General features: G+C 38.9%; 1 protein-coding gene across 28 annotated transcripts in view; it reads right to left on the bottom strand.

Moving 5' to 3' along the window:
- Positions 1–18,852, bottom strand: part of LRRC7 (leucine rich repeat containing 7) — a 378,525-nt gene that overhangs the window by 62,309 nt on the left and 297,364 nt on the right. For 25 of the 28 annotated variants that reach the window (XR_008306746.1, XM_053248546.1, XM_053248555.1 and 22 more), the window contains 6 exons: positions 18,538–18,637; positions 17,214–17,338; positions 9,803–9,853; positions 8,404–8,604; positions 4,831–4,942; positions 3,555–3,735 (listed from right to left, as the gene is read on the bottom strand). Coding sequence is in view for 27 of the 28 variants with exons in the window: in XM_053248546.1 (XP_053104521.1) it covers positions 3,555–3,735; positions 4,831–4,942; positions 8,404–8,604; positions 9,803–9,853; positions 17,214–17,338; positions 18,538–18,637 (770 nt within the window). In the remaining variant the exon portion in view is untranslated. The remainder of the gene's footprint in view (positions 1–3,554; positions 3,736–4,830; positions 4,943–8,403; positions 8,605–9,802; positions 9,854–17,213; positions 17,339–18,537; positions 18,638–18,852) is intronic. The other 3 variants (XM_053248554.1, XM_053248575.1, XM_053248567.1) reach the window with 2 other exon arrangements.

Here is an 18,852-nt window from a genome sequence, read left to right as displayed (position 1 = left end):
TAGCATGAATAGCTTAACAATTCTAATAATGAATGAATGCTTTAGCTTGCTTAGAATGAAAAAATTGTGAGGGACTTTGGCAGGCTTTCAATGCCCAGTGTTAGATATTTCAGATGGGTAGGCGTGCTAGTCTGTTGCAGCAAAACCAGAAAAGTCTGACATCCAGGTTACCACTGTGCTGGTGCAGTAGTGCCAAAGATCCACACAAATGCTGTGCTGTCATGCAAAAGGAGAGCAGCAAATTTCAATTATCTCCTCTTCTCTCTGAAGCCCATTGTGCCTCCCAAAAATATGTCCCTGAGGGTTGTGCAACATTCAGGGACATATTTTCAGGAGGCACAGTGTACCTTAGAGTAGTAAAGCTGGTCCTTTGCTGTTTCTCTTTAATGACTTCAAAGCTTTGCATTCCTAGCTGCTGTTCTGAAAAAGATGTAAGCCTCCATATTACAGAGAAAACCATAAGAGCACTAGAATATGGGTAAGTCATCAGAATTTTCACATGATTTTTAGGGTGTCCCTTCCTGTCATAAGCAAACACTATCAGACTTCAGAAAAACTGGATGAGTCATCCCAATTTGGATTGTCATCTGACCCCAAAAGAAAAACATCAAGAAGCCCACTGTGCATCTGTACTGCTAATCATGCAAATATGTACCAATCACATAAACAACAAACATGAATATGACAAATATTTATGTACCGCTTTTCAAGAAATATTCCCAAAGCAGTTTACATCATATAAATAAAAAATAAAATGGCTCACTGTCCCCAAAGGGCTCACAATCTTGCATAAATAGCAAGCTAGGTATACCTAAATATACATTTAGGTTGCATTAATAGCAAGCTAAATATACCAACTACAATATGTTCTCCTTTGTTCAGAAATCTACACCTGACTGATTTATAAAACTGCTTGGTAGGGAAATATAAAACAAAAGTAGTTTGGGAATTAGGCTAAGAACAGAAATTTTTAACTTTAAAGTTCAACATAATATTTGTTGGATTTTTGTTCTTCAAATATCCTAACTCAAAGTTCTTCTGTTGGGTTTGGTGATCTACTACTTCATTTGATATATTTGCTCTAAATAATCTAAATTGTTGTTCTAATCTGACTTTCAAAAAATATTTTGTATAAGCAAAATGGGCACAGTCCAGCCAAAGTGAAGCACTTTTAGGTCTCATTTATTTGCCTAGCTCTTCCCTGGGCATCAATGGAAGTTAAATAAGCTTGGCTGGATTGTGGTTAGTGTTTCACACCCAAATATCTCTCTGTGTGTGTGTGTGTGTGTGTGTGTGTGTGTGTGTGTGTGTGTATATATATATATATATATATATATATATATATATATATATATATGAGATTGCATGCCAAAGAGAGAGAGAGAGAGGACAAAAAGAGCAATAACCCAAGTGACATTTAAATAAAACTAGTTTTGCATGAATTGAATCTGTCCACAAAAATTCAGGAATCAAAATCTGTATGTTAACGAAAGCCTCAGCACTCTGCTCTATGCAAGACAAGTCAAATCAGTTTGAAAATTTAGTCTACAGTATCCCTGATTGCAAAAGTTGCTCTAAAGCTAAGCTAACCATCCTTTGTAGGGCTCTATGAGTGATGGGGAACACAAGATGGCATATAATCAATGTATAACATTGTATTCTTCTAACATTCTTATGTTGTCTAAGAATACAGCTATGAAAAGGGTAAGAGCAGTAATTTGTGACTGACCATGAAAACATCCAGTAGTCTTGTACACTGGGTGAAAATTTCTCAGATGAGAAACACTAGCAATGGAAAGGCCTCACATACAGATTATCATAGATTTGTATATTTGTATATATATTGACTTTCCATTTCTCCTCAAATGGCTTATAGCTTAGAGTACGCCACAGCCTTAGGCTGCAGGACTGTGCTGCTATAATGACAGCGTTGGAGAAGTATCTGGTCTGCAATTCATTTTTAGATTAAAAAGGATCAGGCTACCCCTCTCAATTCCAAACCAAGTCTAGTTGCACCTTGTGCCTACTAGATCACCGAATCCAAGGATTTCCATAGTGCTGACTGACAAAAGTACCTGTTGCTGTCACTGCCATGGGGCCATTGCACCTCAAGATCTCCTGGACTAGAGCTGTTCCACAGTGGCAGTGACTACTCGGATTATCTGCTCCATGAGCTTAGAGACATTTAAAGCCATGCTTGGCCCAGATTATTATCCTTCATAATAATAAATGGCAGAACTTCCCTATGTTTCGCCATTTAGCCCTTGCAGAGTCTTTTATAATGCAATAGCTTAGAGAATTGTTTAGTTGCATTTTTTAAAAGGAATATCTCTGATAATCAGACATACTTGAGAAACACGATTACCATCTATATATATAATTCTCTAAGGCATACCCGTGGCTAATTCCGTGCGTGGCAGCTCTTGCGAGAGTTAGCAAGCAGAAGCACCTGATTGGGCAGTGGGGATTCCATATGCAGATAGGGAGGAGGAGCCTGTGAGAGCAGAAACACCATGGTGATTGGGCAGTGGGGATTCCATATGCAGATAGGGAGGAGGAGCCTGTGATGGTTAAGGTCAGTTGGAATGCAACTGTTGCTGGTCAGAAGAAGTTCCTGATTGTAGAGGAGAGGAATCTATGTATGTATGTATGTATGTATGTATACACACATACACACATATGGATAGTGGGCAGAGGTCTGCGAAAAGAGGGGTTCTGAGGGAGGAAAGAGCCCCTTTCAGCAGAAGGAGGCTGCTGTTGTGTGAATTAGATGAAGAAACAAGATGAACAAGATATGTTAACTCAGCAAGGGAGAGAGAGAGAGAGAGAGAGAAAAGGAAGGAGAAGAAAAACAGAGGGGAAGAGCGAGTGGAGGAGAGAGAAAAAGAAAGGAGAGGAAGAGAAAAAGAAGGGTGGACAAGGGACAGGCCCAAGCCTGTCAGTGGTCTGAGGGGAATGAGCGGCCATGGTGGCAGCAGCGGCAGCAAGGAAGTGCCCAGTCAACCATTGCTGCTGTTTGGGGCTAGCAAGACAATTGGCAGAGGAGGCAGGCAAGGGACAGGCCCTGGCCTTTCAGTGGCCTGAGGGGAACTAGCGGCCATGGTGGTGGGGGCAGCGAGGAAGGGCCCGGTCAACTGCTGCTGCTGCTCCTGTGGGGAGGAGCAGGAGTGGGACTCAGGTGATGGTGGGGAGGTCTCTGGGGTTAGGGGGCTGAAACTTGGCCAATAGGCGCCAACAACTCTGCAGCCACGACCAAGAGAGGTGAGGGGGATGGGAGCAACGGAATGGAGGAGGAGGAGCAAGAGTGCGTCTCAGGTGAGGGTGGAGAGATCTCTGAGTTGAGAGAGGCTGTGGCAAAGGGTGAGGAGAGCAATCAAGTACTAGTACGCAGATGCTCTGCGCGGGTTAAGTTAGTATTATATATATCTCTAATTTAAAGTCCAGAAAACATGATTTTTCTGATAGGATATAGCCATCAGCCTAAATCTGCTCTTTGTTCAAGCCTATAACACAACACAGCTCACAGCAATTGTAACAGAGCCATGTAAACATACCTATTACCCCACAAAGAATTATTCACTGCATCTTTAGCTGTAGTCTGCAGGGAACCCATTTTAACACGAGCATTAGATGACCCCGAAGAAGCCTGTGAAGGTGAGTAGTCTGAGTAGGTGCCTGAAGAAACACTGTTATTCATGCAGTGAATTTTATCTGCTTCAGATTCATCTGTTGACTCTGAAAAACAATCAGTATGAAATTATTATCTAATGACAGAAGTTTAGAGATATATGTAATCAAAACCTGCTATAATATGCCTAGAAAAGTCATTTCCCCATCTAAATTATCCTATAATGACCTATCATGGAACCTATCCCCAAGTTGTATCCAAGAACATATGATATGAAGCTGCCCTGTACTAAGTCAGATCATTTGTCCATCTAGCCCAGGATTGTTTATAACGGCTGGCAGCAGGAGTCCAGAGTTTCATATAGGAGTCTTTTCCAGCCCTGTCTGGAGATGCCAGGTATTGAAACTGGGACCTTCTGCATGCAAAGCAGGTGCTTTACCACCAAGCCACAGTCCTATCCCAAAAATGCCAAGACAGTTGTTCAGAACTAACTCCTCCACACTTTTTTTTTCCATTTTTAGTCATCAGAGTTCAGAGATACCTTCAAACATGATGTTGCATCCTCTCCATATTGATCAATAATCATTAATGAACATATGACAGGTACATTACTTCACCAGTATCCTTTAAGACCAATATGCAATGTTAATATCCTTAATTTTGTCCAGTGTATGCCCATTAATTTAATTAGGAGATGAACTGGTTTAATAATCAGCTATTATTAAAAGGCCCCTTTACACCTTCCAACACAATACCATCCAGGAGTCCATGGACTCCTGCCATGGATAATGAGGGCCACCTGTATAGTAACATATAGTCTGCTTTCAAGAAATCACATGGATCTCAGGACCAAAACAAATTTGAAGCAGAAACTAGATCTCAGAACATTTTAAAAACACGTGTGGGGGTCTTCCAATGTGTTTAGAGCATCAGCAGTTGGGGATGTGGGTATTTAACCCTTTCCACCCAATCAAAATAGCACCCTGCAAAGCTGCTATTAGGTCTGGCAGGGTAGTGGTGGGGGTGGGAGAGATGCAGTATCTGTATCTAAATCTTCAAGCTTTGAATGCTTAAAACAATTTCGGAGTTATTTTGAGTCTATTACAGTTCTAAACAAAAGAAGTGCAGGGTCAAGAACTAGAGGTTACTTCTATATCTTTCATCATCCAGCACCCCCAAATATCTATAAGGTGAGTCAGTACCTTTTTTTTCTTTTCCCAAGAGAACAAGTTTAGGTTGGTATAATGGTGCTTCAGCCATTGAAGGGTGAAGTTCTCCTATCCTCATATCATTCACAGGGTGTACAAAAGAATCCTGATAAATGTAAGAATATCAGAAAATTAAATAACATCATAAAAACGAATGTACAGACAGGGATACTGCACAAACTTTAAGAATCAGCTTTGTCAGAAACATGACAATATACATCTACCAAGAACAAATAATAATAATGAAGAAAGATGTTTGTTCTCGTTAGTAATGATTGCACAACATTAATGCAATAATTTAATTATGTCAATAATTTAATTTTTGTTGATGCCTACTTTGGATTGTGAATTATTACTTGATGCTGTTTACTGAATTGTTGCTTAGTGATTTATTGTGTTAATGTATTTTCCTAGCTTCTTTTGGTTTGCCATTATAAGCCACTTTGAGTGTCATGAAGACAGAAAAGCTTCATTTACACTTCCGAAAAAAGAGTGCTGAACACTTTATTGATGAACCCAGTTCTGCTTTTGCATGCTCAGGTGGAGGCGATAGCCAAGGGTGCCTTTGCACAGCACTGGCTAGTGTGCTGGCTGTGTCCCTTTCTTGATAAGGCAGATCTGGCCACGGTTATCCATGCCTTAGTCATGTCATGGCTGGATTACTGCAGTGTGTTTTGAGGCTGCCCCTGAAGAATATTCAGAAATTTCAGTTGATGCAATTTATTGTTTTAAATTGTTTTTAATGTTTTAATGAAATTTTAATTGAGTTCTATTGTATTTTAACTTTTGTAAACTGCCTTGGAGAGAGTTTTATAAAAGGTGGTATAAAATTGAATAAATAAATAATAAACTGCCTAGAGATGTCTATATCAGGTGGTATAGAAATATGATAAACAAATTTTGAAACAACTAATAAGCAAAAAAAAAAAGATATTTCAGACATTCAATTTGTTTTTCCTTATATATTTTTAAACTTCTCCATCCATAATGTTTTTTAAATTTTTACAGAATGCTGTCATCATGACAAGAGTTAAATTCACATCATCCTGGTCATTATTTCAAGTCAAATTAAGGTTAATATGTATACCACATTCACATTAAAAGTGAACATTTGTGTGAATATTTCATACCCCCACCCCACCCCACTGCCCTCTGGCCGCATTGGAGATACCAGAGATTGAACTGGAACCTTCTACATGCAAAGCGTGTTCTCAACTTTTTTTTAGCAACTTTGGAGAAAAGGTTTATTTGTTCAATTTCTGTCATGATTTCTTCTATATGCACAGAAAGTTATAGATTCTACAAAAACAATGCATCAGTTAATATACTAAGGCTATTCCTATACTTACATTGATAACTAGTCTATCTAGCCCAAAAATGTGTCTAAATCGCAGCAGTTCTCCAGGATCTCACTTCCACTCAGAATACAGTGTCCAGTTCTGGGCACCACATTTTAAGAAGGATATTAATAAACTGGAACAGGTTTAGAAAAGGGCAACAAAGATAGTGAGGGGTCTAGAAACCAAGTCCAATAAGAAATGGTTGAAAGTGCTAGATATTTTTCTCCTGTAGGGATAAGATATGATAGCCATCTTCAAATATCTGAAGGACTGTCACACAGAAGGAATGCATGTATTCTCCGTTTCTCCTGAGAGCAAGACAAGAACCAATGGGTTTAAATTACAGGAAAGCAGCTTTAGCTTAGATATCAGGAAGAATTTCCTCACTGTTAAAGCCGTTCAACAATGGAACTGGCTGCCTCATGCCATGGTGGGCTCCTCTCCTCTAGAGGTATTCAGATGGAAATTGGAAGGCCGTCTGAAAGGAATACTGTGGCAGTTTCCTGTATTGAGTAGGGAGTTGGATTAGAAAACTTCCAGAATCCCTTCCAATACTAAAATTATATGATTATATTCTCTCTGTTTCTGGTTATTGTTTCTGCAGGTGTGTTCGTCTCTCTCTCTCTCTCTCTCTCACTCTCACACACACACACCCCTTTAATTATCCTGCAAACTTAGTTGGTGGAAATTTCAGTGGGTTTGCCTAAAGCTGCAAAAGCAAAGTCCAGCCCTGAACTACAGAATTCAGAAACAGCATCAACTTCTCCACCCCACTCACCCAAACACACAATGTACAAACAAAAGCTGAACAGGAGAATGAGAAAAAGGAAACAAAACCTCTAGTTCTGCCAGATGATTGCTGAATGAAAAAGTTAAAGAATGATCTCTCTCTCCCCCCCTCCACCCCCACTGTTTGCCTTTTCCCTCTCTCTCTTTCTCCATTTCCCACTTCTTACTCACATGGACACAGAATCTGTCTGTCTGTCTGTCTCTCTCTCTCCTTTGCTTTTTAAACATAGAATCACCGGTGAGCCAGAGCTGACTGAAACTCTTCAAACTTCACTGGGCAAATGTGGGAGCAGAGCACACATGGAAGCAAATGCTAGGGAACCAATGGGCTGCCTGCTTGCAATTATGGAGCAGTTCTGAAGCAGGAGAACAAAGCAGTGATTGGTTGAAGTGCTCTCTATCTCTCCTTTACATTTTCCGACTCCTTGCTTGCTTGCCTGTCTCATCCTCTGTGTTTTTCAAACAATGGCTATGTAAATCCACTTATCAGCAGAGCCAGCCACTGGTACCGCCATGCTTGGGAGATCGGGCAGGCCGCGGGCAGCAGTTTTGCTTGCCCTTGCTGCTGGCTTCCCCCTGAGCACAATTGCACTTGGCCACTGGTGTGGGCCAGCAATGGAGTTGCGAGGCATGAGCCAGTGGAGTATAGGTGACAAAACAGAGGGGATTTGGGGGGCCCATGCACTTGCGGGGGGGGGGACTGAATATCTGCCCCGAAGTCCAGGGCTAAACGCATCCCTGCACCCCCTTCACCCCCAGAATATTAACATTATGTTCCTTTTTGCTATGGATGACATGGCTATTGTGTTATTCATTTTAATAGTTTACTATCAGAGCCCAAAAAAGTCACATATAAAGAACGTAGAAGAATTATATAGCTAGTCAAAAAGATTGTCACCTAGCATGTTTTTTTTAACTATTTACAGTAATAAATAAATGTAATCGTGTTTGGTTTTTTAAAGCAATGATTTCATTGCATTACTGGAAATAATGTACCTTAGAAGTCCAGCATACAAGACCTACAATGGCTTTTGGGGACACAGATTCATAAATATGTTCTGGTGAGGAGTGACCTATAAATAAATCTGTTACAAAACATAACAAGAACCACCAACACTTACTTACTTACTTACTTTATTTATTTATTTATTTGATGCCTTAGTGCCATTTAGCAGTGCTGGTAATAACCACTGTGTACAATTTAACATGAGAACAATTGGATATGACATTGAAAAGAAAGAGTGGCATAATTTAAACATGAAGGAAAATTGTATCTTAGGGAGAGAAAGAGACAGACAGACAGACAGACAGAGAAAAGAGTGGCAGATAAGCTTGCTAGTGACACATAGTCACAGACAACGAACAAGAAAAAAAGATCTATACTGCACTGATCTCAATGTATGTTTTAGTTGGTTTAAATATAATTGCCATATGTTACCTCCACTGATATCTCCTTTGTTGCCATTGGCCACTTGTGCTCATACTTGTCTTTCACAGCTTGCTCAGTACTGCCAGTTGGTGTTGTATTCTCAGGCCTTACTCCATGGCTAGATTTCCCCACCAAATTTTGGACAGATTTCACCATATTCTTTAAATCTTCCGGATATGGAGTTGGATAACGCTTTAAATTTATTTCAACCTGAGCATTCATTTAACAAAATAAATTAAAAGCACAAATAGGAAATAAAAAAATAACATGAATATTACACTTTTAGTTTTGTCTATGAAGGCCATATATACGCAAAACACACAGACAGTGAATTAAGGCATTTGAGACAATGTTAACATAAAACATTTGTTATCCTGAGTCTTTGAAGTGCTACAGTAAAGCCTATGTCATTTACACCATGGCAAATACAGAATTCAAATTCACTGGTGTCAATGACTGAATTTTTCCCATTTCACTATAACTTTATACTTCAAGAGTACTTGAGTTGAAATTATATCTTCAAACTGCTAAATATCTGAATATCTCTATAAAATTGTTCAAGTGGAATCTAGAACTCCACTAACATACTGATAGTCACTCTGGATTTATAACACAACACTGTGACAGCACAAAAATACTGGTTGCAATCCAAAGAATGTTAGATGTTCTTAAATTGCACTGAAATAATCAGGACTTAAGCACACCTAAATTTTAATGGACTGTATCCAATAAAGACAGCTTTTTCTCCTTTGATGGACAGGTGTATTTGTATACAACTGTGTTATATTATTATTGTTACCACAAAGGGGAAAAAAAGTATGTACAGCCAAGGCTCCAATGAAGACACAAGTTAATAGGCATCCATTCAAAAAGCTTGACTGATGTGAAGAGTACAAACTATGGTAGCAACTTACATTCAATGTTAAAGTATAATAAAGTATGCATTACAGACAAGCACAACCAAAGATGGTTCTCAATAGCAAATGTGAAGTACTATGTTACAAGTACAGCTCCAACAAGAAAACTAAATAAGGGATGTGTAGTATAGTGTTGCTATAACTCTGACTTACAGCTGAAATATTAAGTGGTGATGGTGTAATTTAAGCACACCTTGGGCCATAGTTTAGCTAAAGTCTTAAATATAACCTTAAATAACTTAAGCCAAATAGTACATGCATTGCAAAGGCCAATAAAAATACAGTGTAACTAAATTAATTATGTAAGGAGATTTGAATCAAATCAACTTATCTTAATTCAATATTAACGTTTACTATAAAATGTGCTGGTATATGTGCTAGATAGAATTAGGATGAAGATATTCCATAGTTGATATTAAAAATGATAATTACCAATGAAGTCTAGACTCCCTTTCTATTCATGGTCTTTTATGTTTCACATTTAAAGTTACCTCAGAAGTAGCATGCCGCTGGGGATAAAAACCTTCCAAAGTGCAATATTCCTGGATAGAAGAATTACTTTTTTAATTTCTACTGTCAAATTCATTTCAGCAAACAATGATACACTTGACTAAAAGCAAACTTCACAAAGTTATGAAAAATTGTGTTAAAAGATCTATTATCAAATGTATGTTTAATTTAAACTCAACAGAACAAATCCTATTAAATTTAGATGAATACGTACACCACTCTAGAGCATACGTTTCCTTGAAAACCAGGCCCTTGATATAAACTACTCTTTCACACATTAGAAAAGTATCTTCATATCAGCCAAACAGAGAAGTGCCTGCAGCAGATACTGCAGCCTATAGGTTAACAAGACGCCAAATACATTTACTGTGGGCCTTTAAGCACCTTTGAAGCCCAGTTATTGCTATGCAGGTGAATGTAAGAGAATTATCTTCAAACTCTCATGTGTTGAACTGAATTGTAACCATTTGATAATGTGTCAAAATCATGACAAATGCTGCATTATTGCAACAAAGACGCATGCATTCAAGCAGATTCCATAGCTGAGTGGCTGTTCAAAGTTGCACAATCTTTTGTGGCCTCAATCCACTTGTGCAAGCAATGCATTTGCACAACAAGGACAGAAGATAGTTATGCGTCATTTCCTGCAATATATGGACTGAGGAAGAGGTTTCACAGCAGGAGGCATGCCACAGCTTGAGCAAGCACATCCTTTTGCACCAGCCAAACTCTAGTCTGGAATAAAAGCTCCTGACTTTGCGGAACTAGCTAGTGCAACACCCTTGTGCTAGTACAACATGTCTCCACTACTGCAGTGTTAGCCTGCATATAGACCAATAAACAAAATTAAAATTCACACGGTAAAACAATAGGAATATTTCTACAAAATATATGCAAAAGTGTAAAAGCCTAGCAATACTGAGACAAATTTGTTTCGCTTTTAGTTTTTATTTATTTTACAACCCTTTTGTTTCTTCCCCTTTACTTTTCAAAACATTGGAATAAAATCAAAGTTGTATTTCCTGAGTTGTTAAAACAAGAAGGGATGTTAAGACGTATTCACACATGCATCTTTAACATCAAGTGCCTTCTTACTTTATCACTTCCAACTGTATGTTTTTTCATTGTAAATATTGGGTTGTATCCTAATTTGTGCTCATGTAATGGTGCTTATGCATGCAAACTCCCCAACTCCCTTTCCCCCACAGTAGTCACCCTGGGTTCCTGGAGTGCTATTCTTCAGAGCCAGGGAACCCTCAGGAATGGAAGGAAAAAAGCATGGGAAGCTGCAGAGGAGACCAGACACAAGCACCTTACATAAGCAGAGCTTACGGCCAGTTTGGGGAAACTATGACCTCTGCTGCTGGCCTCCATACTCCATCTCATCCCATTCGGTGGATTCCCCAACCCTCAGGAATGGCTTTTCAAGGGTTTGGGGGTCTGCTATTGAGAGAATGGGGCAGAGAAAGTTACTTGGATTTATATCATTATGCAACAGCAAGCTTTACATATTAAAAAGTTATCTCCACCTGCTTTACTCATTACCGGATTAATGTCCATGTCTGAATTTACCCTGAGTATAAGCGTTTAAAAGCAAAAAAAAACCCTTTACATGTTGAAGAAACCACAGGATTGGTGCATATATAACAGTGGCTCCATGTTAACCACAGTTAGCAAATTGGAAGTCAGCCTTGGAAACATGTGCTCCCTTCAGTTCTTTCTATGGCCAGATTCACACATAATGCCAAATCGAAGGGGAAAGTGGCTGAGGTTTCAATTTGCAACTCTGAATTGCACGGCAGACATTAGCCAAATCGCAACCTGCCAAACTCCTGTTGCAGAAGATGAGAGCCCCTTCCTTCTGCTTGCACTCCAAAGCAGATACCAGCAAGTTCTAGGCCAAACTGTGGACAAAGTGTCACCATGTCAGCAGGACAGCCTCAATTGGCCATGATCTTGAACCCCATTCCCCCCAAATATCTATATCTATATCTAGAGAGAGAGAGAGAGAGAACTTTGCTTCTCCAGGTCCCCTATCTTTTATACCTGAGCCCGGGTCTGCCACTCCCCTCCTGATGCTGTTATGGGGTATCCTGCTTATGTTGCCACAGAATGTTTGTGCTTGTGAACATTTATCACTGTTGCTCCCTTCTTGTGGAGCAAAGCACTTAGTGCTCGTCCTGTCATACCGTGCTCTCTCCCTACCACTTTCCAGGTGTGGGGGAGCAAGGGACAGAATGTGAAGAGGCCTGAGTGACTGTGCAGCTTGACAGGCTGACAAGTCCAGGATGGGGCATGGCAGCATCCCTGTAACCTGGCAACTCCATAGCTGCACAGCTGACAGGAGGTGCAGGGCCTGTTCCCTGAGAGGCTGGCAGTGAGAAGTGCCGAAGGCTTGGAGCAGCCATATCCTCAGGCGGATCTGCACCACCACCTCTATGACTGGGGTTTGAAAATCAGCACGAAACCGCGGTTATAGCTGCGCCAGGAGTTGAACGTAACGATTCAGCAGCAAAACCTCAAGTCTCGGCAGTGAATCTTAGAGATAACCGAAGGTTAAATTTAGAGTTTGGTGAGGCAAACCAGAGGTTGCTTTCAGCCCGTAACCACGGTTTCACACGTTCGGGCATACTGGAGTTTAAACCTTGGCCACATTTAGCTCTGGTTTGGTGTTACATGTGAATGTGGCCTATGCCTGAAACAAATTCCCTTCTAGTTAGGCCAATTGCCAAAGACTAATCAGGGTTTCCTGAGCTTGCCAAAAGCTTCAAACCAAAGTTTCATATTCAAGTTTAAGGGAAACCTTTGCTAGTTCTAATGGCAGTTAACATTAGTCTTGATGAACTGCTTAGGCATAGTTAAATAGGAAAAGGGGCAAACTATCTTCAGGGAAGGAGGGACTGTAAGGAAGGCGTATGCAAGCCTGCTTCTGATATGCTAACCATGGTTAGCAGAGAGCCAGAAGTTATGACCGCACATATACTGTACAAATGCAATGCAAGAACAGTACAATATGAATACAACACTTTTCTAGTTTGTGAGCTAACACCACAATAAAGGATAAAATTGACTTATAATCACTACTTGCAGGTTCTCATATGCTTCTACAATGGATCAAAAAAGTGTGATCAATTTAGTATAATATTTCACTAAATATAATATTATAGTATAATATTAGTATAAATATTTCATTATATTTTAGTATAATATTTCATTATGTTTTAGTATAATATTTCATTATATTTTAGTATAATATTAACCTTCAAATTATGGTGTCAAAGGCTTTTGAAGCTAAAGGGGAGTACAGAAGCCTTCTAGCGCACCTGAAAACAATTTTATATCAGTTTCTTTTAGAAACACTAGCTACCATCCAAAATAACATGTATACTGAAAGACATTTCACATTCACAACATGGGGATGGTAATATATCCATATCCCCCCTTTCTTCTGCAGTCCTGTGTGCCTCCCAGAAATCTGTCCTTGAGGTCCTGAAACACTCAGGAGGCACAGTGGGCTGCAGAGGGCATGGGAAATTAGTGAAAGTCCTCCTTTGACTTTTCAGTTCATGCAGTATTGGTCTGGATGGCAGTCACTTGCTAAAAAGGAAATGGAAACGGCAATGAAAAAAGCTATAAATTATATAAAATTTTAATTCCTTTATAATATTTTGACAGTTATATAGATGTGATTTATTTGCGGCTACAGTGGCTTTGTTTGGTTTGATATTTTCAGGTATAACATTAACCTTACTGGAAATTGTTTTGTGATTAAGTATATTACATTAGAAGCACAGAAAATTCTGAGTGTCCTGCGAAGATATAACAATTGAAATTAGAGGAGATGGGACTTAACTTGAAACGATAGAGCCTTTTCACAGCTTTAAAACTTCTTTAGTAATTCTCCTGCCCTGTACATATATTCACTTTTAAAAGGTGACTGTTGTATAGGCGGTTTAGGGGTGGGGTTTTTTTGGTCAATTGATAGGAAGGTATATGGGTTGCTTTCTATTTGGCTAGTGAAAAGTTTAATGCATTTTAATTTTTTCCTTATGCTTAAGGAATACAGGTGGCCCCAGCTATTCATGGGGCTTCTGTTCTCACCTATAGGTACAAAAACAGAAACTGTGAATAAAAAAAGCCTTGAGTAAATGGGAACTGTCGGGGGTGGGGCGGGTTAGGTTTCTAACCTCCCTCAGGCCAAAAAAAGAAAGGGGGGCCAGAAATAAGAGAAGTAAAGGAAGGTACCTTATTCTCTAGGTCTCCAAAATGCCCCCCCAAAGGTCAAATATTCACCAAAAATCTATATATATGTTTTAAAAAGAGCCACAAAATGGCTCTCTGCTGGAAAATAGTGGCTGGAAATGACACCAGAATTTCTGGGTGATTTCCAGCTACTCAAAACTGCAGATAGGCAAATATTGCTTACTTTCCTACACACGGGATAAGTAAATTGGGTCTCTATGACCCAATAACAGATATGCAAAACTGTAGATACAAAGTTTGCAGATAACGAGGGCCACCTGTATAACCATATAAATCAAGGAAGAAGTCAGATACAATGTTACTTTTCTTATTAACATAAATGTAAGTTTGCTGAACGATTATTTTAGGAAGAAGGCTGGCAATATGGGTGGAAACTCCATCATCAATAGAACCTTAATCATCAACATCACAATGAAATGTGAATTGGATGAAATTGACTTGACTCACTTGTGAGGAGGTGCAAGACCTGTGTTCATACAGAAAGTGTGATTGTCCATTAATGTGACCAGGAGGCCTGTGCACGCCTCTCTTATTCCTATCCAGTTGTCTCTTTATGTAAGTTACATGTGCTCCAGAGAGCAGGTAACTTTTACTGAAGCCGGAGGTAGGGCTGGATGGATATTTGGGAGATGTGTACAGATTTCCCATTTCTCTTTTCAGCTGCTTATACTTGCTTTAATGTGTCAGTGGGAAGGGTAAAAACTAGGGATGTGCGAACCAGTTCGAATTCAAACCAAACCAGCCATCAGGTTCAAGCTGCAGGTTCGAATTCGAACCAAACAGGGGGTGGTTCGATTCGAACTGGTTTGAACCTCAGAAAGTGGGTTGCGTGGGAGCTGGCACCCATGGGTACCTACCACCCAAACCCCAAAGCAATCGGGCATTTGTATGATATTTTATGAATTTTTGAAATTCATTTTTATTTTTTCCTCATAGGGTATAATGGGACTTGAACTGGCCCATTATTCCCTATTGTGTAGCACCCATGGATGCCAATAACCACCCAAACCCCAAAGCAATCAGACACTCCTCTGATTATTGGTGAATTTTTAAAGTATTTTTGAATTCTTCATAGGGAATAATGAGGATTGCAGCAAATGTATAGCTTCACGTCAGGGGTAAAGGGGTGCCCTAGAGCAGAGTGTGGTGGGTGGTAGTTCTCAAGGTGGGCAAGGAAGCTATCAGAATTATTTGAAAGGAATTAGGCAAAGGGCTGATTTTTAAGTGATTTTTGAAGTTTATGTGTCTTTAAGGTTAGCAGATGAAAGTGGATTCATGGTTTATCATTGAAAATCTCATATGCTACCAAAGAATCTACACTCAGAACACCTCAGAAACAACAAAACTTAGTACCCCATGGGTTAGCAACCCATCTGCACAATGGGTTGTTGTTGTTTTTTTAACGAACTTAATTATCCGTAGTAAAAAGAGGAAAATAGAGCAAGATAAAGAAATACAGGTATGATTCAGATTTACCTCTGACATTTAGCACAATGATGAGACTTCTTAAAATTCCAAACACATTTGACTCAATTAATAGATATGAATTCTGATATTAGAAAATAAAATTTTGGAATGTGGTACACATTTGCCCTGATCCAGCAAGGTGATACTCACAGAAAAATCACTGCTGGAAGCACATTATCTTAATATCCAACATGCCACGCACATTCCCCTTACTGGATTGTGGGATGTGCATGCAGTACCAAATATACTTATATACCTCCCCATTTAAGATAATCTGAAACCATGTAAAATAATCTACAACCATATAGACAAAAATCAAATAAGTGTCAAGGCAATCATAACAGAGGTGAAATGTTACCCCCTTAAAAAAAAGAGTTTAGGGTGCAGGCCCTCCTAGAGGACAATTTCTCCAGTTGTATGTAACTTCTGGCTTCCAATTCAAGGTCTCACATATACACTGTGTTACATTTTAGAGTAACACTGTGTTACATTTTAGAGATATCTGGATTTTTTTATGTTCTGCGTATCCAGAAACGGTAGTCCTGAAGGAACAATTTTTTTGTATGTGAGCACAGCAAATACATCACATACTTGTGCACGGTACAAAAATGTAAGGGAATAGCTTTTGTGCTAGGGTTAGAAGACAATAAAGGCTCTCAATAAAATTTAATAATTCTGTAGCTGAAGAAGGATCCTGTTACTCAGGACTGAGTATAACAATTTGGCGATCAATTTATCAGTCAACTTTGGGCATCAAGTTTCTGTACATTTCTTAAATTTCTTAATGAAGTCAGTGTTTAATTAAGTAACTGGTGTCTTCTTCCCTATGCATATTCTTCCCTATGCAAATGCCATTATATATAACACATGGCTTTATTAAGTAAATTTAACCTAATTTGTTTCCACTTTATATAGAATGGAAACAGCTACTTCAAAAGACTATTTCCTTCATCTGATGTGACAGCTCTCTGTTAGCCAGTTGGAGATGGTCTTTGTGAGCATAAACCATCAGCTTCCAATGCTCACACATTTTCACTCTGTTTGGAATACTGCCACAAAAACATCATAGCAAGATGCACTTAGAGTGGTTTTATTTCAGTTCTGCCAAATAAGATTTGCAGGGAGGAAGTAGTATATTTCAGTTTTCATACATATTTATAAAATATGGCAGTCCCTTTCTTTCTAAATGTCACACACCTTAATGGACCATTACGGCAAATACCAAGGGAAGCAAGTACATTAAAAAATATTCATATTGAAGGACAGTGGACCTTTTTTTTTTTTTTTAAAGGTCAGATTGGTAGACTGTACTTAAGTGAGGTAGCCACACACGTGGTAGTTTCCTGCTTTTAGCCATAGAAAATGGAAAGACCATAGACAGCTGGAAATGGAAGGTGGAATCATGGGCCTAGGAAGCAAATTCTAATATTTCTATTTATTTATTTATTTATTTTTACATTTTATATCCCACTCTTCCTCCAAGGAGCCCAGAGCGGTGTACTACATACTTAGGTTTCTCCTCACAATAGCTTTCTCAAGAGTAGATATACTGAATACTGAGTCCACACATTTAAGAAGTGTCTAATTATTTACCATGAAGTTTGTTCATTGAATCTTACTCCCAAATAAACAAGGAAATAACACAAGTACAATCCCAGTTACCTTAACTTTTCCTGCATTTTCTTCCTCTTCCTTTTTTTCTTCAAATTCAAAGGCAACTGTCATACGTTGCTGTCGCTGTTCCTCCCACAAAGTAGGATTAAAACTATCACTGTCAGACTGGAAATCTACAGTTTAATTGGAAATTAATGCCAGAATCAAATAAGCTTTTCAATTAATCCTTATTTGCAAGATTCAAGTCAAGTCAAGTCAAGTTTTATTTACGGTCCTAGACCAAACAAGTTTGCAAGATTCCATAAAGCATCAAGTAACTTAAAACTAGGGGGAAAGTGCTGCATTCCCAAGATTGAAATTCTCTGAAATAAGTGCAAACAATTTTGAGAATGTCACACAATAGGCCTCAAGTTGGCCCACCATGGGTATGCTTAGAACTGGTGGTTAAAGTCATTCTGATTTTTTGACAGTGTAAATATTGCTTGCCAGTTCGAATCCCCGCTGGTATGTTTCCCAGACTATGGGAAACACTAGATCGGGCAGCAGTGATATAGGACGATGCTGAAAGGCATCATCTCATACTGCGCGGGAGATGGCAATTTTAAACCTCTCCTGTATTCTCCCAAAGAAAAACCACAGGGCTCTGTGGTCGCCAAGAGTTGACACTGACTCGAGGGCACAACTTTACTTTAAACATCCAGCAATTGCCAGCTGCTAATTTGCCTCATGTTTATTCATACTAAATTCATTTAGTATGAAGCCCTGTGTTGGGCCACTTTAGAAACTGCTTCTAACATGTGATAGCCTAGTGAGATGCATCACAAAACCCTAAAAGGATTAATCCATTCAGAATATGTAGGATCTAAATTGCTACAATATTTGTCTTGTTCAAACTGAAGACAATAATATTTGAGTATTCTTATTTCCATTTTACGGATACTGATCTACAGCTAAGAAGTAATGACTTGCCAACCAGTCAGTGGCTGAAGTGAAACTGGAAACCTGTACTCCCATATCTGTACAAATTTTATCTGCTGAACTGCTATGGCTCTATATCATTCTGACTCCTGAAGCTGACTTAAAGAAAAACGTTTGTGGAATCTGTAGAATAGAAAGTAGACATATACTACTCATGATTTCTTCAGAGTAACCAGCATAAGTACATGATTTGGTTTCAACTGCAAAAGCAGCTGTCAAGAGAATGATTGCTTTGAATGCTTAACTCAATTTAATGCTTAATTAATAAACTATTACATAGAATTCATATTGTGTGTATATATATGTATATGTGTGTGCCATATATATATATATATATATATATATATATATATATATATATATATATATATGAAGAAATGACAGAACATTTTACCTTCATCACCACGAGGTTGCTGAGGAAACATGTAGTTAGTCAGCACTCTTTGTTTTGTTTCTGGGTGGGCCTCAGTTTGAAGAGGGATAAGAGCCTTGGACTGCAAATAAAAAGGACATAATGTTATAATAATTTCAAAAAGCCAGAGGAAGGAAGGAAGGAAGGAAGGAAGGAAGGAAGGAAGGAAGGAAGGAAGGAAGGAAGGAAGGAAGGAAGGGAGATCTCCTGAATGCTAAAAAATCATCCCAATAACACTGTTATTACCTTGCTTGCTCAAAATATTCTGAGAGCATACACGGTTGATGATGTTTATTA

The sequence above is a fragment of the Hemicordylus capensis genome, chromosome 4 (assembly GCF_027244095.1).
Source record: "Hemicordylus capensis ecotype Gifberg chromosome 4, rHemCap1.1.pri, whole genome shotgun sequence".
Lineage (NCBI taxonomy): Eukaryota > Metazoa > Chordata > Lepidosauria > Squamata > Cordylidae > Hemicordylus > Hemicordylus capensis.
Note: the sequence above shows the minus strand (reverse complement) of the source record. Positions and strands in the feature narration are given on the sequence as shown.